We start from the raw sequence: 22,250 nt of genomic DNA, 5'->3' as shown, positions 1-22,250 counted from the left end.
TGCCAATGCAGGGGACATGGGTTCGAGCCCTGGTCCAGGAAGATCCCACATGCCATGGAGCAACTAAGCCCGTGCGCCACAACAACTGAGCCTGCACTCTAGAGCCCGTGAGCCACAACTACTGAAGCCCGCGCACCTAGAGCCTGTGCTCCGCAACAAGAGAAGTCACCGCAATGAGTAGCCCCTGTTCGCCGCAACTAGGGAAAGCCCGCTCCAAGCAACAAGACCCAACGCAGCCAAAAATAAATAAACATAAAAACTAAATAAATAACCACTCAATTCTACCTTCCCATCCCACCCTCTTAAGATAACCAAGTAACCTGCCTCTCCTCCCCCTATCTTCAATCCAGCACAGCTAGTCCCCACAACGCCCCTGAAACTGCTCTAGTGAGGGTCACCCGTGAGAGGGGTCCCGTTCCCAGAGCTCTCGGCAGCACCGGGCTCCGTGGCCAGGCCTTCAACTCTCTCTTCCTTTGCTTTGCCTGACATGGCCCCCTCTCCCGGTCTCCTTTACCCCACACGGCGGCTCCTCCGTTGGCTTCCCCACCTCCCCGGTTCCCGGTCCTAGAATCAAATTCCATCTTCTCTTCAGATTCTCCAGATGCGATCCCGTCTGCACCTCCACCTCCACGTGGAAGTCTCCCAGTTCTAACGCCATTCTTCCAAAATCCCAAAGTCAGGTGTCCAGCTGCTGGTTATTCACACACAGGAAACTTGTCCAGAGCTCCTTTCTGCTCCCCGCCTACATTCTCTGCCTGCGCCAACGGTGCCACCAGTGATCATCCTCCAAAGCCCGGTATCTGGAGCCATGCTTAGCTCTGGCTGGACAGGGCACAGATGCTCCACTCTCTGTACCCACCCTTGCATTGCTGTGCACTCTGTCCTTCCTTGCTTTAAAAAATACATTTGACACACACAAAACATCATCTACAAAGTCACCATCCCAGATTTTGGCTTATAATTCCCTTTTTCCTTTATTATTTTTATGTTTAATACATTACGTATAACATATTTAATACATACAGAATTCTACGATATACATGAGTTATAAAGCATAATATGATAAACCATAAGCCTACCATACAACCCAAGAACGAGAACATTACTAATAACCAGCAACTACCCATGTGTCCCTCTGTTATCCGCTTCCTCTGTTTCCCTCTCAGAGGTAAGCAGCAGGCTAAATTTTGGTTTAGCATTGTTTTGTTTTGTTTCTTACAGTATAGTTTTGCCATTTATGTATGCTTAGACAATGTACTCTTTGGTTTTGCTTGGTTTTGAGCTCAATAAACATAGTCTCAACCATACCCTGGGACTTGGCTTTTTTTTCTTAATATTTTCTGAGATTCATTCTTATTGTCAGGTATAGCTGTAGTTCACCTCTTGTCACTACAGAATAATATCCCTTACTGTGAATATACCTAATTTACTTAAACATTCTCTTGTAGACAGAATGGCATTTCAGTTTTTCCAGTTATTAACTATTACGAAAATGTTACTTTAAACATTTTTGTACACACCTGCTGGTACACAAATGCAAGAGTTTACTAGATACACAACTGGGAGGTGGAGTCATAAGCTAGATCCTAAAGTATGCAAATGTTCAACTCTGTGAGGTGTAGTTGTTTTCTAAAGCAGAGGTGCCTGTCTACACATCCACACAATGATGAGCTCACATTTAGCACCTGGTGTTGTCAGACTCCTTAATTTTACAAATCTTATGGATATAAACTGCAAGTTCATTGTGGTCTTAATTCATATCTCCAAGGTTTCTACTCATTTGTAAGCCCTATGTATTTCCTCTTCTTGTGAAATGTCTTTTCAAGTTTCTTCTGTTTTTCTTTTCTTTTTTTGTGTGTGCTTTCTGATTTTTTTTTATTACTCAAAAAGGGTTCACTTTTAAATACAAAAGCTAAATAAAGCTTTCTGACTCTGTGCTTGTACTTTCAACACTTTCACAACAAATTTCTGCTCCTCAATAAGAAAAGTGTGCTCGATCCTGTCACGGACACATTTAGCACACATGGAACCACCATAGGCCCGGCTGACATGTTTTTTTTGTTTTAGACCACCTCACAAGAACTTAAAGTCTCACAGCGCGAACTCCTTGAAGTTGGCCTGAGCACACGCCACAGGCGGGTTTTGTTGTTTTCCTAACCTTCTTGGTAAAACGTAAACAATTCTACTACCAGGGGTTCGGGACAGGCTGGTTTTGTTAGAGACTGTATTGTAGGAGAGCCTACGATGGTATGGCAACCGCTGGACCATCCTGAATGCCTCTAGATACCGTCCCCGGAAGAGGAAGGCTATTTTTCTGTTTTTTTTAAAAAAATAGGAATTCTCTATATATTCTGCTTACTACTCATTTATCGGTTAACTATCGTAAATGTCAAGTCTTGGTTTGTCTTTCCACTACACTAAATTGTTTGTTAGCTTAAGTGCTAGTTTTAATATATTTTATTTAATCATTTTTTATGATTAGCATATGTCTCAAGAGGTTCTCTCCGGCCCTAAGGTTTTTTTCCATGCAAACATTTAAATATTTGCTTTTCGTAATCAAGACCTTAATGTATTTGGAATTGACTGCTAGGTGCGGTGTGAGGCGGAAATCCATTTCATTGTTTTCCATAAGGATAACCGTTGTTCTAGCACTACTTATGGAGCCACCCTTCCTGCCCCCACTGACCTGCCATGCCACCTCATCACATCTCAAAGGGCAGCATATACACCTGGGCTGTATTTCTCAGGCTCCTTAGCTCGTTGCACCGCTCAGAGCGCCTACCTCTGCACCACATACAACACAAACTCTGTAATAAAACTTACTGTCTTATAAAAGGTCCCCTCAACCTCCTCATTATGGTCAGAAGCATCCAGCCATCTTAGTCCTTTGCTATTCCACAGACGTTTCGATATCTGCCTGTCACACCCAACAATACCTCTGTTGGAATTTCTGCTGGAAATGGCAAGGAATCTGTAGATCATTTTGGGGAGGTTTGATACCCTTACAACCTTCATGAACAAAGATACTGTAGTTCTTCTTTTGTTTCTACCTTGCTTCTTCACCTTTATCCTTCAAATCCTCAATCAAGCCTTAACCTAAACACTGCCTGCTTCAAACATGTATTTTACCTTCTCAACTAAAAGGAGAACAAGCGTGTCTTTCATGTGCAAATTTTTTAGATAGCTGCAAGAGTCCAAGAAAAAGATGGGGTGGGTTTGAGGTTTGTTGCTGAGTACACTGAGAATTCGAGAAGAGTAAGATGATACTGGTTTGAGACACACCGAGTCTTTGGTGTGCTTCAGCACAGAGGAGTCTGGATAGATTGACCACTCAAACTGTATGACTAAGAAGTTAACTAGTGACAGGCTCATGAGGACCAGGCTTTAAATGGGTAGAGGAAGAGAAAACTATGAAAGTAGCTAAGAAATTACAAGAAACATGGAAGGTAAATCAGAAGAGTGAAGTCAAGGGGGAACCAGGGAAAGGAGATTTTTGAAGAAGTGGTCAATATTGCCCAAACCCAGAGAAGAAGGATCACTGGAAAGCCCACAGGATCTAACAATTAAGAGGGCATTAATGACAGAAGAGATGGGTAAAAAAAAACAAACAACAACAACAAAAAACCTAACTTCACTGAGTTAAAGACAGTATGGGAGGAGAAGGTGGTTGGCACAGAGTAGACACTCGGATATTTGTCCGAGGACAAGCCTGAGAGAAATGGAAAGAGGGCAGACTCTTCTCTAAATGAGCTCAGCTGTGAATAGAGGGAGGCTGAGGGCAGAATATCTCAGATGAGAAACAGGGCGCTGTAGGACCTGACCTCAACCACCATCCCACACACCAGCCTCCACGTTACAGACAGCAGAGTGAGCAGCAGAGGGAGAAAGGCTCCGAACAAGTGCTTCTTTAGAGGGAAAAAATAAATATGGGATCCCTAACGGAAATGATGAGAGTGAGCGAGTGGATGTGAGAGCCACGGACGCTGATGACAAGGAGAGGTTCTGGACGTACCAGCAGAGACACAGAAAAGACCCCGGCTGCAGAATGGTCACCTTCCTGCCTTTGAGGTCACCTGACATAAACTAAGGTAGGGGTTTTCAAGCTATATTCTATATTCTTTAATGAACATATAGGCACTCGAACTTGCACAAATTGTTTTTGTCTTTAGATAAAAGGCATCCATCATGGGATTAGATCAACAATACATTTAAGGAAGCCATTCCGTCACACAACTAGTTGAGAAAAGATATGGTACATACTTAAGGAAACTGGGAGACTCTTAGCAACCGTAATTCGGATAAAATACATTAAAATATTTGGAGGGGGTTATTCTTTCTCACAGAAGGATGTGCCAACACCTGGAACAACATACCTGCTATGGAAGAGAAAATAAGTCCTCCACCTGAGCATCTTGGGGAAAACGAGTCCCAGTCTCAATCTAGCACAGATTAAATGGACCTAAGGAAAGCATACAATTCTCTTCACTTTAAGGGCAAGTGATGCCTAAGAAGGCGTGTTACTCTGTGGGTAAACATGTATATGCTACAGTTATGCAGGATTATCGTTTGCTAAGTTTTTTTTCCTCTTTCACCTCCAATGTACCTGAGTGTATATTTGATATAACTGCTCTGGGGCAAGGCCAGCTTACATCACGAGGGGAGGGGGCACTGTCTCACAGAAAATGAGGGCCGATGGTGCCGAGACAGTAGCTTCTCTCTCCAGTCACTGTGTTCAATGGGGCTCTAATCCCAGAAAGGGTACCTAGTATATTCAACATGGTCGTTCCCATATGCATTTCCCCAGTATCTCTTCACCTCCATTAATCTCTTATTCCCTTTCCATGAGCACCTACCCTGTGCTGAGCTCAGGGACCCCCTAGAGAGCTCTACAGAAGCTGCCGTCTATCAAGCTCTCACTGTGTGCCACAGCCCATGTTACCTGCCTACGTGCATCACCTCCTTTAATCCACACCTCACGCCTGTGAGAGAGGAGCTAGTCGCTCTGTCTCCACTGCGCAGACGAGAAAATCGTGCTGATACTTCAGTCGCACAGCAAGGATGTGGCAAACCTGAAACGCGAATCTGGGTGTGTCTGACTTCAAAGCCCTGGTTCTTGACCATCTCCCTGCGATGACCACGAACAAGTCCACGTGCTGTTCCCATATCGTGCGAGTCTGGAGCTCGGGCAGCGCAGAAAAGGAAGAACTGAGTGGAGCGATGTTGCTCACCTATCCGTGCTGCACGGACACGCAGCTGAGCCGAGAGCCTACTCAGTTCTGGAAGTCAACCCAAGGTTGTTAACTACCCTCAGCGGCCACTCTCTCTGCCCACCTCCTTTTTCCCCCCTCAGCGTGAGGGAATATGAGATCACGAGAGGACAAAATGCTTGGAGAACGTGACTGTGTCTGACCTGCCAGGGCCAGCAGCAGCCTGGTACCTCTGATAAGCCGGCGGGGAGAGCGTGCCTCTGGCCGCAGGGACTTCTGCAGGCATCTAATCGAGGCTTCAGAAAAGGAGGTCTCGGGAGAGAGAGCAGGGTGATGCTTCTCCCCTGTCGGAGTAAGTGCTCTAACCACTCAGATTAAAATGCCCCGTTGCTCACAGCATCACTCTGCCACAGGGTCACATCCCCCTATTCAACTGACTTTCAGGCTTTCCTCTGAGAAAGAAGAAAGAAAGAAAGAAAGAAAAGAAAAGAAAGAAAGGAAGAAATGGCCTCCTAGGTCTGGGGTAAAAATGAAAAAAGCAAGTTGACTTGCTTTGCAATGCAGAAGACCTCCATCTCCGGCTTGTCCTAGTCCCAGAGGGACCGGGGACACCCCCGGAGTCTTGCCCACTGCTCTTCATTCAAAGCCCCCTGGAAAACAGCCGCCTGTTTTCCAAGAACTGTAGGAAGACTCTGTTCTTCCACAAGGTCCCACCAAAAGTCCACAACCTGGAGCAGCACAAAGGTCAACCAGATGCAGATAGGCTGGCGGCCGCTGTGCTGTTATTATTAAGGCACTTTTGACTATGTTTCCTTGAGGAAACAAGTATAGACAAGGTTAAGAAAGAAAGGAAGAAATGGCCTCCTAGGTCTGGGGTAAAAATGAAAAAAGCAAGTTGACTTGCTTTGCAATGCAGAAGACCTCCATCTCCGGCTTGTCCTAGTCCCAGAGGGACCGGGGACACCCCCGGAGTCTTGCCCACTGCTCTTCATTCAAAGCCCCCTGGAAAACAGCCGCCTGTTTTCCAAGAACTGTAGGAAGACTCTGTTCTTCCACAAGGTCCCACCAAAAGTCCACAACCTGGAGCAGCACAAAGGTCAACCAGATGCAGATAGGCTGGCGGCCGCTGTGCTGTTATTATTAAGGCACTTTTGACTATGTTTCCTTGAGGAAACAAGTATAGACAAGGTTAAAAAAAAAAAAAAAAGTTAGTCTGTATCGTATCCCAGAATGGGTCCCAGCCACTTCTCAACCTCAGCCACAGACATGTTCTTCCTCAGAGCATAATCCTCAATCTGCAAAAGATTAAAAGCAGTTTATTAAACCAAAATGAGAAGACTTTTTGAACTCAAGTTTCCACAGCATTCGCCAAGATGCATTAAGTACGTTTTATGTCTTTTGCCTTAACAGTAATCCACTGAGTTCAATGGAGACAGATATTTATCTATTCATCGAGGTGCCTTATTTTCCGGGCAGAAAAACAACATGTCGTGACTACCTCAGGCTGAGAGCCTGGCTGGGGTGTGTGTGTGGCAGGGGTGTGGGAGGGTTGGTCTCTGTGTAAACGGCAGGGCGAGAAATGGGGCAGTGTGCTGAAATCAAGTCAAGACATAAAACTGGAGTACATTTCTTCATCCTTTCCCTCTCATTTTATTCTCACTCACATGTAAAATAAAACAGGTGTAACGGTTCCATTCAAAGCAAGACAGGCATCTAGGGATGCCACACACAATGAAACAGCTAACCTACCTGATCCTTGGAAATTTTCCCCACGGCAAAATATCTGGACCTCAAATTGGAGAAGTAAAGGCCAGATACCGCTGAAGCAGGTGCCATGGCCAGCGACTCTGTTAACCTAATGCCTGGGGAGAGCAGCATGGGGGAGAAACATTCGTTTATTCAGCGCTGAGACAGGCCTGCCAAGTGGTAGGCTCCCAGTAAATTCTTGTTTACAGGTGAACGAGAGTGAGCTTGTGCCTTCCAGGCGGACACGTGACACAGCACGAAAGACGTGAGCAGACTCGTCTAGCAAATTCCCGCCGAAGGGATGAACAAATTCAGGATGTGCAGATCTCCTCTAACCTGGGGGGGAGAGGCCTGGAAAAGACTCTCTACATTCTTATCCCTGCCCTCCAGGATCAGCCATGGAGGCTACGCCTGGGCCTTCTAGATGAGGACTCCAACCCTGCAGATGGGGACACCACCTGGACCTCCAAGCGCACCTGTGAGGCCAAGGCCGCTAGGGGAATGACAGACAGCCAGGGCCCACTGAGGAGGAGCCCACATCAAGGCTATCTAGTCCACGCCATTCACTTTCTGCACAAGGCAACGGAGCGACGTAAAGGCTCGGTGCTTTGCCAAAGATTCGCCCAGCTGGCTTACGGCAGAAATGGGTCCCCAAGTCCCCGTCTCCTATCTCCTGGAGCCGGTGCCATCCCTGCCAGCCCAGACTCAACGAGCCTCATAGCTCTTCACGTCCATCTACATTCCTTTAACGTCTTCGGCATGGATGGCACTCTTTGGATGAACTCCACTGAAAACAGTGCACTGTGTTCACAGTGGTGTAGAAGTAAAGAGAGAGGGAGCGGAGGAGAAGGGTGGGAATTCTGTGAGACGAGGGTCCAGAGACACTCCTGGAAGTGGTGGAAGGAGACAGCAACGTGAAATACATTACTAAAGGTTACCAAGGTCACTCAGTAGCGAAGAGACTGAAAACAGTAACACACGTGTAACAGGAAAATGGGGCAGGGGATGTACGGGCTGGTGTGAGTCGGCTAAGCGCCCATCTACTGTAGGTGAAGAGAAAATAATGAAAACTGATAAACGTGAAAACGGTGATGAAAGACCACTACTCAATAATAACTCTACAGGGCCTCCATGTGCACGAATTGAAAGGAGTTTCTGTTCCTCCTGTTGAAATAATAATAATATGGAGGTGAAGGACTAGAACACACTGCTGGAAGTGAGAAAGGGTTAGGGTCAGGGGTCTCACTGTACGCCTCTCCGTGCCTCCCACCTGCTCCCCCCGCGCGCCTGCCCGGCGCTGACCTGTGTGCCGCTCCACGTCCGCCAGCCTCCACATGGTCAGCTTCTCGGTGTGGTCAGGCTGGCTGGGGTAGCCGGGCGCCGGCCGGATGCCCTCGTAGCGCAGCCTCCGCAGGTCGGCCACGGCCAGCTGCTCGCCGCCGCAGTAGCCCCACAGCTCCCTGCGGACCCGCGCGTGCAGCTCCTCGGCGAAGGCCTGGGGCGGAACACGCCGTCGGACCGAGGCGGAGGCGGGAGCCCTTCTCCCGCCCTCCGTCCCGCCCGCAAACGCACCTCCCTGACCCGACAGCAGGCGGGGGAACCGGCGAGAGGAATGGGCCGGGGGATCAACTCATCTGTACTGTCATCAGCTGCTCTGCGGCTCGGTTCTGGCCTCAGCCCAGGCTCTCAAGGATCATATTCAATGATCCGAGGATCCGAGGCCCTTCAGACCTTTCCCTGACGCTCAGCCTACAGCTTATGGTGGCCAGAAGGAGGAGCGGGGACCATGACAGCAGCCAGCGAGTCTGCTGTGAGCCTCGGGAAAAGGGGAGCGGCTCCCACAGCTTAGGCTGCCCCACCACACAGAGAAAGATGAGGGATCTACAGGGGAGCCCAACATCAGAACGAGAAGCTCTGAAACAGAACCTGTTTGGCTTTTTGCAGGCTCCTCTGGAAAACATCAAATCACAAGCACAGGGCGACACCAGAACCAAGACAATGAAGTCAAGGCTCCACGGGCCACTCCAACTACAGCGTCGCTGAAGGCTACTCTGTGCCCAAAGATGAGGCGTGAGAGTGACTCGAAAATACAGGATTTAAGAGTATGTGTGCTGTTAGAGCCAAACACACACACGCGCACGCGCACATGCGCACTCTGGCCTCAGGGCACCGCGGCTCTACCTCGGCCAGCCGGTCCCCCAGCGCCTTGACCATGATGCTGCTGTAGTCGTCACACTCTTCCTCGTAGGCCTTGCTCAGCTCCTCCACCCCGAAGCAGGCGACGGCAAACAGACCCAGGTAGTCGGGGACGCCCGAATGCAGAGGGGCGATGAAGTCCGAGAGGCAGAGGTAGGGGTCCGCGCTGGCAGAGTCCTTCTCGGCCTTGAAACACAAGGAGTGGGCAGAGTGGCCAATTAGCATGGAATTGACACCAACTCACAGAGAAGAGCAACCGAGCGCCTTCCAATGAATGCAGCTTCAAATGGGGCTGTCTGTCTGTTTTGTTCACTGTTACAACCCCAGCACTTAGAAGAGTGCCTGATATGTAGTGAGTGTTCAATAAACATGTGTTGAATAAATAAATGGAACGAGATTTTTAGAAAGATATGACATGAAATGACATACACAGTTGAGAAAGCAGTTAACTCGCTCATTCACACACTGACCAAACATCTACTGAACACCTACAGGAAATGGAACCCTAAATATTCATATAAAAAGGTTTTCTTTTCCTCCAAAAGTGTTTTCAATTCAAGACCCACATTAAATCCTAAAGTTATGTTCAAAAGGGGCCCACTAAGTGTGTAAGCCTCTACACTTTGCATCGACAGAAGCAGTTCAACAAATGGCTAAGGTCAGCAACACAGGGCCACGTGCTGTCCACCACGGGCGGTGGGTCAGGGGATGGCTAAGGACACTGCTGGGCCGGCCTGAAACCAATCAGAAAATTGAGCAGGATCTGCTTCTGGGGTTCTCTCCTCAGGCCAAGTGGCCATCCTCGCCTGCTTTCCATCTTCAGCTGATGACTGACTTATCCCTGCTACCAAGCTGACAAATAAGGTCTTACCCATACTTCACAATCAACACATGTTTGCTGAGAAGGTAAATAACAAATGACTAATATTTACTGAGTGCTGACTGTGTGTCAGGCACTGGTCTTGGTGCTTTATATGAATTAACTAATCTAATCCTCTCAACAACCTTGTGAAGTAAGTGATACCACCAGCTCCATTTTATACAAGAAATCCGAGGCAGCGAGAGCTTGAAGAACTAGTTCAAGGTCAGACGGTGGCAGGCCCGTGGGTCTGATCCACACCCAATGCTCTTGACCACTATACAACATTGTTTAGGACGGATCAGTTAATGAGCAGTCAACCCAGAAGCTTCACAGCTATTTGCTTGCCAGCTCTGGAAACAAGTATCTATCGACACTGGGCAGAAAACAGTTAAGTGGCTGCAGACAAGAAGGTATTTGATAAAGGCACGTGGAAATGTCACAGAGCCGGGGCCAGCTATGCAGGGAGGAGCTGCCTTCCATTTGTAGTCTGCCCATCAACTGTTCTTTGCTAACAAAAGCCAGAAGGAGATACAAAGTTTCCCAGCACCACAAGGAAAGACAGGTCACAGAGCCACACAGCTCTTTAAAATAGGCAGCGATCAGAGCCACTCAGAACAGAAGACTCCCGGAGCAGTAAGTCGCTGCAGCCAGAGTTTTCCAGCGTACTGGAAAAAAGCACATCCTTAGAAATAGCTATCTGGGTAGGTAATACAGGTACATTGAAAAGTCATTATATTAAATGCTCTAATACAGTCCCTCACAGACTGCCTGGACATGAATGGTGTTGGATGTAAAAAGAGGTCAGAGAACACAGGACTTGAAGGATGGAAATTCAGGCCAGGGTGGAGGTTTCTGACCTTAATTACTTCTTTAAAAGAAAAGTCACCAATTCCCTAGCGAGGAGGGGCTAGGACTTAACATTAGAATCCTCTTGTGTTCTGAGGTGTCTGAGCCTGCGTGCACAGAGTGCGGATGCACCAGGCCTGGGTGCACACAGTAATGGTGTAGCTAGCTGCCCCTGTTTAACTTGTTATGGTACTGTTTAATGTCCCAAGTTTACGGATTCCCTCAGACGTTGTTATAGTTAACATATCTGACATTATGAATTACATTGTGATTATGATTAAAAGCAATACTCTCACTCCTGAATGACTGAAAATGGTAATAAGACCATGCAAGAATCACTTGCTACCGTCCTTTGTTAATGACTGGTGAATTCTGGCTCCGATTCTTGATCAGGGCAGCTCATTTTTTATAGCAGCAAAAGGGACATGCTTACAGATTTGCATGTTTAAAGGTGGGGTCACAGGAGAGGGAGCCGTGTGGAGGAGAGCCTGTTCTATGACCCGGGAGAAGCCAGTGGCGCGAGAGAACAGCCATCGGGGTGTGGACAGGCTGGGCTCTCCCCTCCGAGCTGCGCGGCTCAGCGCACTCTCCATCAGCTTTCGTTTTCACCTCTGCAAAACGGAAACATATAAACTGCCCGACAACAGGTTGTGTGGAAATGAAACAAGATGGTCCATTAAGGGCCCTGCTAAGCAGCTGGCCCCTGGTAGACACCCAGCGAATGTCTGCTCCCCCCTATCTTCGCCTTGAGAAAGGAGCCGCCAGCCTATTTTAATGACAGGTCCGGACGCAAACCAATGTTCTTGAGCAAGTGAATGTCCACCTGTGCGTGACCCCCCGAGGCAGCAGCAGTGTTTCTCCTCACCCATTCAACCCCGACAGGAAACACCTCCCTCCTGCTGGTGCCCGAGAGGCCCAGCTTCTAAACCCACACTGGCCCCTTCTCACCATCACAAATGCCTTGGGCTCGGGGCTGTGACTGGTCATTTGGGGTGAGGTGGGGCAGAGCTATGCTTACACAAAGTTCTAACTTACACCATTCTTATTTATGTTTTTTGAGTGCTTAAACCACAGAGTACGGCAATGTGTCCGCTGGCCGCACGGCCTCCGCACCTGCTGCCTGAGTCCGTAGAAGGTGGCGATGGGCTCCACGGCCTGGGGTGCCGCGCCCTCCGCATACAGGTGGATGTCATCCTGGCTGCTCTGCGCTGGCCAGAACCCAACCACGCCCCTGGCGTGGAGCTGCTTCTGACTAATCAGTGCCTGCAGCATATTTTGGGCATCATCATAGACTTTTTTGGCCTCTTCACCTGTTAGGAAAATATCGTAAGAATTCACTTAGAGATGCCAATAATAACCAGCAAAGAATGCTTCTTTTAAAAACTACTACATCTCCTCAGTCGTCTTCTCTCTTTGCCCCTCTCTTTTCCCCTCAAATACTTTAAAAATCAGTGTTTGCCATCAGCAACCCCAGGTGCAGAAGCTAAGGGTTCAGCAGTTCTGCTAAGTGCAGCTCCCGTACACAGTCTGCTTCGCCAGCTCAAGCCACTTCTTTTTCCGTTCAACAAAAGGCAGAGAGCCAGCTCTCGGCTCGCCGCAGCAATGTGTCAGACAGAGAGTGAGACAAGGCAGGCCAGACCCTTCCACCACCACGTTCCTCGTGCACAGACAGCTCCCCTGACCTCGCCGTGACCCCTGGGGGTGCAGAACAGCCTGAGGAGTGGAGTGTGGCTTCGGTGCTGCTCCTGGATGGCCCAGCCCAGGGCCCGTCAGGCCCTCACCTGGCTACGGCGGGAGCCAACGCGGTTAGGGTTAGGCCTTCCGTCCGGGCCCGGCCAGCCCTGCTTCAGCCACTCAACTGCTCATCTGTGATCACTCGGGAGCAGATCAGAATGAGAACCCCTTGCCCACTGCTGCACCCCAGCTAGCCCGAGAGCCGCTGAGTCACAGCACCTAACATGCACCCCAGGGTGCGGGCAAGGGCCACTCTCCCAGGCTCCCCTCAGCACTAACCCCACACATCCACCAGTCCACCCCCCACCTCGCGCTGAGCTGGCTGTTACCGAACCCTTTGAAGGGCTTAGTGTTTCGGTCCCGTTCTCTGGGGGCAGGGCTGGCAGCGAGACGCGGGGCTAGCAGTTTATCTATCGACTAGCTCGTCACCCCCAGCCCCTCCCCAGCAGGCACGATGGCCTCCTTGCCGGTCCCCAAATCAGCCCACGTGTCTGTGCCTTCCCACTCGGTCTCCTCGGCCTGGAGTGTCCTTTTCTTCATCACCACCTCATGTTCCCAGTCCCAGGCCCAGTAGCTCCCACTAATCTTCAAAAAGCAGTTCAAACACCACCTCCTCCAGGAAGCCTCTCCTGATGTCCCACTCTGAGGTCTATCTCATTTCCCTGTGTCCACAGAAGCCGGGCCTTGGTCCCGCAGCAGGAGCTGGCCCTGCTGTTCGGGAATCACCCTCCAATGCTGCACCAGCCAGCCGGGTACCAGACGGCAGCGATGATGCGTCTTCTTTTGTTTATCCCCAGTGCCCAGCACGTAACTGATGTCAATAAACATTTAGTAAAGAATGGATAAATGAAATGCGAAATGTAGTCAGTAAATAAGGACCAACCCAGCAGTTTAAAAACTGTCAAAGAGCTGAGCGGATGGAACAGTATCCTACATCATGTCCTAACAATAAACTCTATCCTCCATAATCCACCCGCTGCTCACCACCTACTCTTGTCTTCAAAGTCCCAAGACCACGCCTCGGATACCAGAGCAGGATGGAAGGACTTACTGAACTAACCTACAGCTTTGTCATCAAATATCTTGGGAAAGCCTCGGTTCGGGTATTTGCCCCGGAGCTGCCAGACGTCGAAGAAAGGCTTCCAGTCAATGTAGTCCACCAGCTTCTGCAGGTCGTAGTCTTCAAAGACCCGAGTCCCAAGGAACGTGGGCTTCACTACAGGACAGAGTGAGAGGCGTGAACCCTGGCGCCGGCCTGGGGCTCAGCTGCCGCTCACGCCTGGTGCCGCCTGCGGGAGGCCTTCCCGCTCTGTTGGCTCCCACACTCCGCCTCCCTCCTGTCACCCGGAGGAGTTGTTTTACAAAGAGGGGAACTTGAAATTACTGTGGAGAAGGAGTAATTCGTCAGCACATCTTAAAAAAAAAAAAAACTCTTCCTCCCCTGCAGCTGACTGACCGCACCGCCCTTGGAAACTCTTCCCTCAACCCTCTCCCCACCAACACCCCCGCCCAAGAAACAAGACAGACTGGGGTTGATCTCACTTGTACAAATGAAGACGATACTAAAAGAAAGAGCGCGGGAGAAAGACACATGTAACAGGCCGCTTCCATAAAGTTTAAAAACATGAATCAATAATCGATCAATGTATTGCCTACTGAACATATGCACATAATCAAAGTCTGAGGAAATGCACGGAAATGAGGCATCAAATTCAGGATCCTGCAGGGGAGGGAGGGGCTCACAGGAATTCCCACATGTATGGTTTTGTCTTTTTTAAGTGGGCAGTAACTTATTCCTTAAGTGCCTGGTGGAGGTAAACGAATGTTCAATACAGTCTTCTTTACGCCTCCTTGTGAATCTAAAAAAGATCCTAAGTGAAATACTGGTGAAGACTTCAGAGACAGACGGTGCCACTGGGCTTCCTGGGGCACCAGTACCGCCCCGCACCACCAAGCCCTGGTTGGTTAGGCTGGAGTCCAAGGTGACCGCTCCGCTGCCCGCTTCCCAGGCCTCACGCCCTCAGTTTCCTGATCTGCAAATAAGGATCAGAGAACTTAAACTAAAGCACCACGCTCAGGTGCTCAGGGATAACACGGAAGTCTCAAGAGTGTTTTTCTCTTGTTAGACAGTAACAGTGAGAGGTGAAAGTATAGGAAAAGAAAAGTATGCGTAGTTTCTTAATTTTGCCTGGAAATCTCTACCTTTTGACATAGTTCATGGTAGCTTTTTCCCATGTGTTCCTGGTCATCTTTTTATTATACAGGACAATCCTTGCTTTGTAAATATTCTATTATGCTGGTTTGTTTGATAATTTAAAAGAAATTACAGCTATTCTCCTGACTAAAGTGTCCCCCTGCCTGGAAAGTCAGGGAAACGCTCGGCTTCCGGGTCACTCAAGTGTGTTATTCTTGAATGAGCTTGTCGGCCAGAGTTGGAGATGTGTTTGAAGTTTTACCACCAAAGACCTAGAGAGAAGAACCTTTCCTTCTCTCTTTATTGACTTCTTGCAACTACGCTAAGGCTGGGTTGTCCTTAGGGGCCCTACAAGGGGGTTAAACGGCCACTTGAAAAGTGTCACCACTGCCACCTGGTGCTGCAGGCCTTCAGTGGACTATTGCCACTGAGATGTATTTTGGACGTTTGGCTTGGCTAAAATGGACTCCCCCTTGTGATATTTTTCCAATTTCATACTGAAAGGAAAAGAGAAAATAATAGTTTGGACTATATAGTGATTTATATTTTTCTAAGGTTTACATGTCTTATTTTATCCTCACATTTCCATAAAGTAACTCCTTTTTTACATATTAGAAACTGTCAAACATGGAAGCAATATGCTCAAGGTCACCTGGGATCAGAACCCAAGCCTCCCAACTCCCCATCTGCCTTCTTCTCACTAAACTGCACTGAACTCAGCAGGACTGAATCTAGAACCCAGCTCACGTATGTTTCCAATTTAATCCACTCTGCTGAGTGTGTGCAGAACATGGGGGTCGTGAGCAATGAAAGTGGATTTGAGATGTTACCTTGGAAATAAAGATTCAATTAATATAACCCCTGTTCACCCTGTCTCGATTTTGCATTCGTATCACATGCCTCTTTGAACCTGTCAAAACGTCTTACACATTTTATTCCCTTGTGAACACCTATGCAAGGCAAGAAAAGTGGCTAGAAATCAGAAGGGGAAGAAACCAAATGAAAGAAATCAAAAGAGGGAAGCATCCAAGAGAGAATGAGAGTGAACAAAAATAGGAGAGCCTGCTTTGCTGCAATGTTTTAAGGTCTGTTCAACGTGCAGGCATTTGCAATTTCAGAAATTCCACGTCTGCACTTGGGCCCGCGTGGGACCTAGGCCAAGGCAGTGACAGCACCACCCAGGCAGGTCTCTAGAACTGGCTTCAACCTGAAGGAGGCCCACTCAAGCAAAGCACAGAGGCAAGAGTATGGGTTTAGAAGACAGATCAGAGATAGAATGCTAGTAACCTCCCAAGTTATTACCCGAAACTCAGTTTCTTCAAGTAAAAGTGGGGATAACAGCACTTCCTGTGTCAAGGACTCAGAGCTGCTGCAGGTCAATCTCAGGACAGTGTTTAGTTCTCCACAAATGGCACCTATTGACTTTCATTTTTGATCATCACTGTCCTTCGTCATCACTACTGAACAAAATTAAGAGTTTTTAGCTGCCTGTTTGATTCTGCTGTTCAGTAAATGCAAACATCTCTTCAGCACACAGTTACCACATGCACTTTTCTCTAACCAATAGCCAAACAGACCTGGGGGAGGCTCTGACAGCCAGTCAATATGGAAACCGCTTTCTCTAGCTTGCCTTAAGGTTAAGTATCTTCTTTCCTATGAAAAAAGGAAAAGTTATTCAGTCAGAGACTCAGTGTTTCAGCTGCTATTATGGAAGCATGCCCAAGGAAGCTAGTAAATAAGTTTTGCAAGAAAACATATGCTTTTATTCACGAAAATTCATATCCTAGAAAGCTCTTTCTTTTCCATCCAATATGGCTTCACATCAGCACCAGAACAATAGAGAGTAAAGATGCAATAAGCATCCATTACTTATGGATACGTAAATGCAAGGCGGACCTGCAGCCTTCACTGTGAGGTAAGCGTGCGAGGGGGCGGCCTCCTACCTGTACTTCACCTGAGGCTGGGATTAATTGGTGGCCACTGACCTCCCTGAGGCCCAGAAGGCAGAACCAAGAAACAGCCAAACGTGGGCAAACTAAGGAAGGGGAAGGCCAACCACAGTGCCTTGGGCCAGCTGACACCTCAGAAACTTGTTCCCGTCTCGCTGTCTGTTATCCCATTTCACTTACCTGGCCACCCCTGAAATACACCCCCCGCCGCCCCATACACAAGGCCCAGCAAGCAGATAACCAGGAAGAAATATCCCAACGACCTCTAAAGAGTATCATACCTAGTCTCCATGGATCTCCTGAAGCTAATCTACAGAGGAACAGTTCTTGAAACATTATTCTGCACAGAAAGCTTCGGGCGATCAGGCAGAGAGACTTACAATGGTCCTGTCTAATGTCTTCATTCTCTTCCAATATTTCCTCAAGCATAAGGATCTGTGGGAGTCACCTCAGTACACTCAGTCCCCATCTCCCTGCTGCCTATGAGCTCATGTTTATTCATTCTCATAAGTGGTAGCCAGCACAGCACCCAACACCTACTGCTTACTCAGTACATGTTTAGAGGAATAAATAAAATTAACCTTAAAATAACCCAAAATTACTGGGAACACTGAAGAACGCTGATGTGAACTAGAAAGTAGGGCTTCCCTAAAATGATCCCAAACCTTCCCCTCCTCCAAACAGCAAAGTCACATTAAAAACTGTAGGATCGGGGCTTCCCTGGTGGCGCAGTGGTTGCGCGTCCGCCTGCCGATGCAGGGGAGCCGGGTTCGCGCCCCGGTCCGGGAGGATCCCACGTGCCGCGGAGCGGCTGGGCCCGTGAGCCATGGCCGCTGGGCCTCCGTGTCCGCGTCCGGGGCCTGTGCTCCGCAGCGGGAGGGGCCGCAGCGGTGGGAGGCCCGGGTACCACAAAAAAAAAACAAAAAAACAAAAACTGTAGGATGGGACTTCCCTGGTGGTCCAATGGTTAAGAATCTGCCTTCCAATGCAGGGGATGCGGGTTCAATCCCTGGTCAGGAAACTAAGATCCCACATGCTGTGGGGCAACTAAGCTCCTGCGCCACAACTAGAGAGCCCACACTCCGCAACTACTGAGCCTGTGCACCCTGGAGCCACAGGCCACAACTAGAGAAGCCCGCGTGCCGCAACGAAGATCCTGCATGCCACAACTAAGACCTGACGCAGCCAAAAAAAACAAAAAGCAAAAAACTGTAGGACTGTTTTATTACCCAAACAAGCAGGGACCTGTTTTTGTCACTTACCTTGAGAGACTCATAATGGTCTTGTCTAATATCTTCATATTCTTCCATGATCTCCTCAAAGTACTCATCTTTTAGATTCTCATCTAACAGTTGAGAACACTGAAAATGCAAGATCAAAGTTCAATAATCATAGAGCAGCGAAAGAAGATAAAACATGAGTAATACTGGTTAGTTCTAGAGTCACCTCCTTCAGGAAGCCTTCCCATACTAACATTTCCTCTCCCTTCACCAGTTGTGCTAATGCCTGCCTGGCTTTACAGTAAAGGGTTAACTCAGCAGGCCTGGGATGCTCCAATGTTGCACATTACAAAGAAGAGACTGGACTTTGACCCTCCTGGGAGATAAACTCTAAGCCCTCAGAATATCCTGCCTGATAAAGAATGTCTTTGTCTACCTGGGGCCTCGGGCCATCCCAGAAAGTTTATGCTAACAATGTGAATTATGGGGGAATTTGGCTTATGTGTTATCTAACCTCTGGAGGGGTTGAAGCCTGAGTACCCCATAAGGTACTAACACAGGTCAGACAGGTGAGCATGCCCTGCCTATGTGACTGGCTTCCAATAAAAGCCCAAGACACCAGGGCTCAGGCGAGCGTCCCTGGTTGGCAACACTCCATACATGCTGTCACACATCATTAGTGGAAGAATTAAGCTCTGTCCGTATGACTCCGAGGGGAGAGAGACCTGGATGCTGGTGCCTGGCCTTTTCTAGATTCCACTCAATTTTAGTCTGTATCCTTTCATGGTTATAAACCGTGATTGTGAGTATAACAGCGTTTCAGTGTTCTGTGAGTCCTAGCAAATCACTGAAACTGAGGGTGGTCTTGGGGCCCCAAAACACACTGGTTAGGTACCCCCTCTTCGGGGTTTCAAAGATACTCTGTTCATCTCTCCATCACTGCATTTACCACGGGCTTCCAGCATCTGCCTAGGCATCTACCTCCCTGACTAGAGGACAGGCCCTGTGAGGGTAGGATTGCACCTTAACCACCTTTGTGCACCTGGCTTCTAACGTGGGGCCCGGCACATAGAAGGTGCATCCTCACAGAATGTTTGCTGATGGAATGAGGTTGATCTTCACAGTCAACCATGAGCGTGTGCTAAAATAAGAAAGGAAACTGATCATCTGAGAAAAGTGAGGCTACTCAGCAAACTGTAAAACTAGAATCAGCTAAATAGTATTTATGACTATGATTATCAAATAGGTAGAAGAGCTGCCACCAAAGCTCAAAATAAAATCACAAAGGAAGAGGAAATGGCTGCTGCTGGTCACATCAGTTCCCAAATCACAGCACTGCCCCAACCCTGCATCCTCCAGCAGGATTTTCTAACACACAAAAAGGCAGGGAAGTTCAATACCATTACCTGAAATGGAGGAAGCTCGGCTGGATGATGGCTAAAGTGCCCATCAGCTTTAAATGTCTATAATTCTGTGTGAATTGTCTAAGTATCTCTAATAACAATCCAATCACCTGTGAGTTAGTATAAAACCAAATCACTTTATTAAGAAATATAATCAGTAAAGGCCATCTTGATAAGCCTAAAAACAGGCTCCCAAATGGTATGCATACCAGAGTAATTCCTAGTCTTACGTGAACCTCACCTCAATGGAGTCCTCATTTAGGAAATCCAGCAGATCTCATGAAAACAAGAAGGGATGTCTACTCCTGAGCTCCCCCAAAGTACATGCAATCAATGTCTTAAAACACTGTTGCGTTCTGCTAGACTTTAAACTCTGAGCAAGTAACCCCCCGATTTCCAGAACTTGACAGCAACCGACACAGGAACTACCGGGTAAATGGAAGGGGTTGCTACTGTTGGCTGGTCCCTTCCACACCCCCCGTGGAGTTCCTGCTGCCAGAGCTGCGGTGACAGGCCCCTCCCTGCCCAGGCTGACTTGCTCAATGGAAACAAGTTCATGGCCAATTATATGGGCTAATCTATGTGATCCTTCCATCACAAAACCAGAGTCCATCCTGTGTTTTCTTGCCAACCATCAGACATAGTAGAGCTTTTCTTTTCCTTTTTTCTTTCTCACGGCAATTGCAGCACAATTTACGTTGGGAATATGCTGAAAATTTATTTTCTAATTTAAAGAGGACTGAATATTCGCACCTTGTTTTTTATTTTTATTTTTTAAAAAGGAAAGAAAGTAAGAGGGCATCCATCGTCCGGTCTAAATCTCCAACTACTATGTAGTTGCCACATTTTGGAACCTTTCAAATAAATACATGAGACAGTAGCCAGAGTGTGAGCCTGTGTCATGATCACTGCAGTGAGATCAAAAGACTCTAAACCATCAATCACTCTAAACAAATCAACCTAAACAAACTGTACCACTGACTCACAAAATGTGTCACTGGCAATTACCCAAATGATTTACCATCAGACTTATGTCTGAGTAATTTCAAAAGGTGGCTGTTTCTTTGTATATGAGAAGAGCCAACTACTGTCGGCTGCCTGGCTGAGATCAAACGGTAAAAGGCACAGACACCCACGCCTCATCCTCTGCTGGCTTCCAGCTGGTCCCACGGTGCTTTAGCTCTTCCAGACGGTGGAGGAGTGTCCTCCGAAGAGAATCAAGGGACCAAGTCCTTCCCAGCTAAAGTCTTCCCCGACCTGTGGCGTCAGTGTTACCACTGTGCACGCAAACGGGCCCAAAGGCCTGGTCTCCAAACAGGAAATGTTCAGTCATTCATTAGCACTTGAAAACAGGAATAAGCCTTAAAGAGAGGCTCACTGGTTACTCAACCATGGACCTAACATAACGTCTTTACGAAACACTATCCAAATATAAGGTCCAAAAAATTGTTTTTAAATTGAGTTGTAGAAATGTAGTTTATTTGCACGTTAGTCTATCTCAATGGCAATTTAAATAACTGCAATTTTATGACTCCAGCCCGATTTAATTTTATCCTTCTTAATAAAGGAGACATTAAATATTAATGGAAACAAGTTTAACTAACGCCGCACAGAGTAAGAGCGCCTGCATTCAAATCCACACCTGTTGTTTCAGGGATGTGTGGCCTCAAGAGTTACTAATCTCTTCGTTCCTGGTTCCTCACCTCTAAAATGGGGATAATGAAAGTACCTCATGAGGATTAAATAAAAAATCCATGTGAAGCACTTAGCACAGTGCTGGGTACACTATAAATATTTAATAATGTTAGCGATTATTGTATAATTTTCATATAAGTAAATTCACAGATCTGAAAGAATTCCTTTGGAAAATGGCTCGGGAAATGTGTTGCCCTGGTCCAGGCTGCATGACAGTGCCTGGTAGTGTCACAAGTCACCAGGCCCCTCGCCTGCAAATGTGAAGGTTGGACTAGATTAGTAGTGTTTAAATTGCGCTCTTTCAATGAGAACCAGGAGTGGGATGAGGGGTGGAAGGGGCCGCTCTTATTTGTATTCTACTGAGTTCAGGGGTGACATCACTTGCAAACAAGGTTTCTGTGGCTAAAACAAACTTGGAAACCACTGGACCACATGGTCACTCAGATTCCCACAACCTATTATATCCCATTATTCAATGAAAATAATGAAACACATAACAAGAGATGATGTTAGGCTTCACTGATGGAGAAAAGCAAGAAAAACCACTTAGGTAAGTTGTTTATTATATTTACCAAATTCTGTGTTTTCACCATATATCTGTGAATGCTTTACTGCCCTTGGGTAGGGTCAACTGTCCAATTCCAAATTAAACGTTTTTCTACCTGGAAATGGGTCATTTAAAAAATTCTACATTCCTTACTACTCAGCCATAAAAAAGAACAAAATAATGCCATTTGCAGCAATATGGATGGACCTAGAGATTTTCATACTGAGTGAAGTAAATCAGAAAGAGAAAGACAAATATCATATGATATCACCTATATACGGAATATAAAATAGGACACAAATGAACTTATCTATGAAACAAAAACAGAATCATGGACATACAGAACAGACTGGTGGTTGCCAAGGGGGAGGGGGTTAGAAGATGTAAGCATTTATATAGAGAATGGATAGACAACAGAGTCCTACTGTATAGCACAGAAAACTGTATTCAATATCCTATATTCAATAATGCAAAAGAGAATCAGGCTCCCTGACTTCAGACTATACTACAAAGCTACAGTAATCAAGACAGTATGGTACTGGCACAAAAACAGAAATATAGATCAATGGAACAGGATAGAAAGCCCAGAGATTAAACCCCACAATTATGGTCACGTTATCTTTGATAAAGGAGGCAGGAATATACAGTGGA

The 22,250-nt window shown here is 47.3% G+C and overlaps 1 protein-coding gene and 1 pseudogene across 1 annotated transcript in view; both read right to left on the bottom strand.

Moving 5' to 3' along the window:
• Positions 1–6: 6 nt before the first annotated feature.
• LOC102993251 (60S ribosomal protein L34-like) lies at positions 7–6,013 on the bottom strand (annotated as a pseudogene).
• A 50-nt stretch (positions 6,014–6,063) lies between these two features.
• The window catches only part of MTR (5-methyltetrahydrofolate-homocysteine methyltransferase), a 120,218-nt gene continuing 104,031 nt past the window's right edge, over positions 6,064–22,250 (bottom strand). Inside the window, exons 26-33 of the mRNA XM_024115733.3 lie at positions 17,997–18,095; positions 16,363–16,438; positions 13,652–13,807; positions 11,971–12,167; positions 9,135–9,335; positions 8,256–8,448; positions 6,957–7,069; positions 6,064–6,502 (exon numbers count right to left, since the gene is read on the bottom strand). Coding sequence (XP_023971501.1) covers positions 6,416–6,502; positions 6,957–7,069; positions 8,256–8,448; positions 9,135–9,335; positions 11,971–12,167; positions 13,652–13,807; positions 16,363–16,438; positions 17,997–18,095 — 1,122 coding nt within the window. The 3' untranslated portion in view covers positions 6,064–6,415. The remainder of the gene's footprint in view (positions 6,503–6,956; positions 7,070–8,255; positions 8,449–9,134; positions 9,336–11,970; positions 12,168–13,651; positions 13,808–16,362; positions 16,439–17,996; positions 18,096–22,250) is intronic.

The sequence above is a fragment of the Physeter macrocephalus genome, chromosome 20 (genome assembly GCF_002837175.3).
Source record: "Physeter macrocephalus isolate SW-GA chromosome 20, ASM283717v5, whole genome shotgun sequence".
Taxonomy (NCBI): domain Eukaryota; kingdom Metazoa; phylum Chordata; class Mammalia; order Artiodactyla; family Physeteridae; genus Physeter; species Physeter macrocephalus.
Note: the sequence above shows the minus strand (reverse complement) of the source record. Positions and strands in the feature narration are given on the sequence as shown.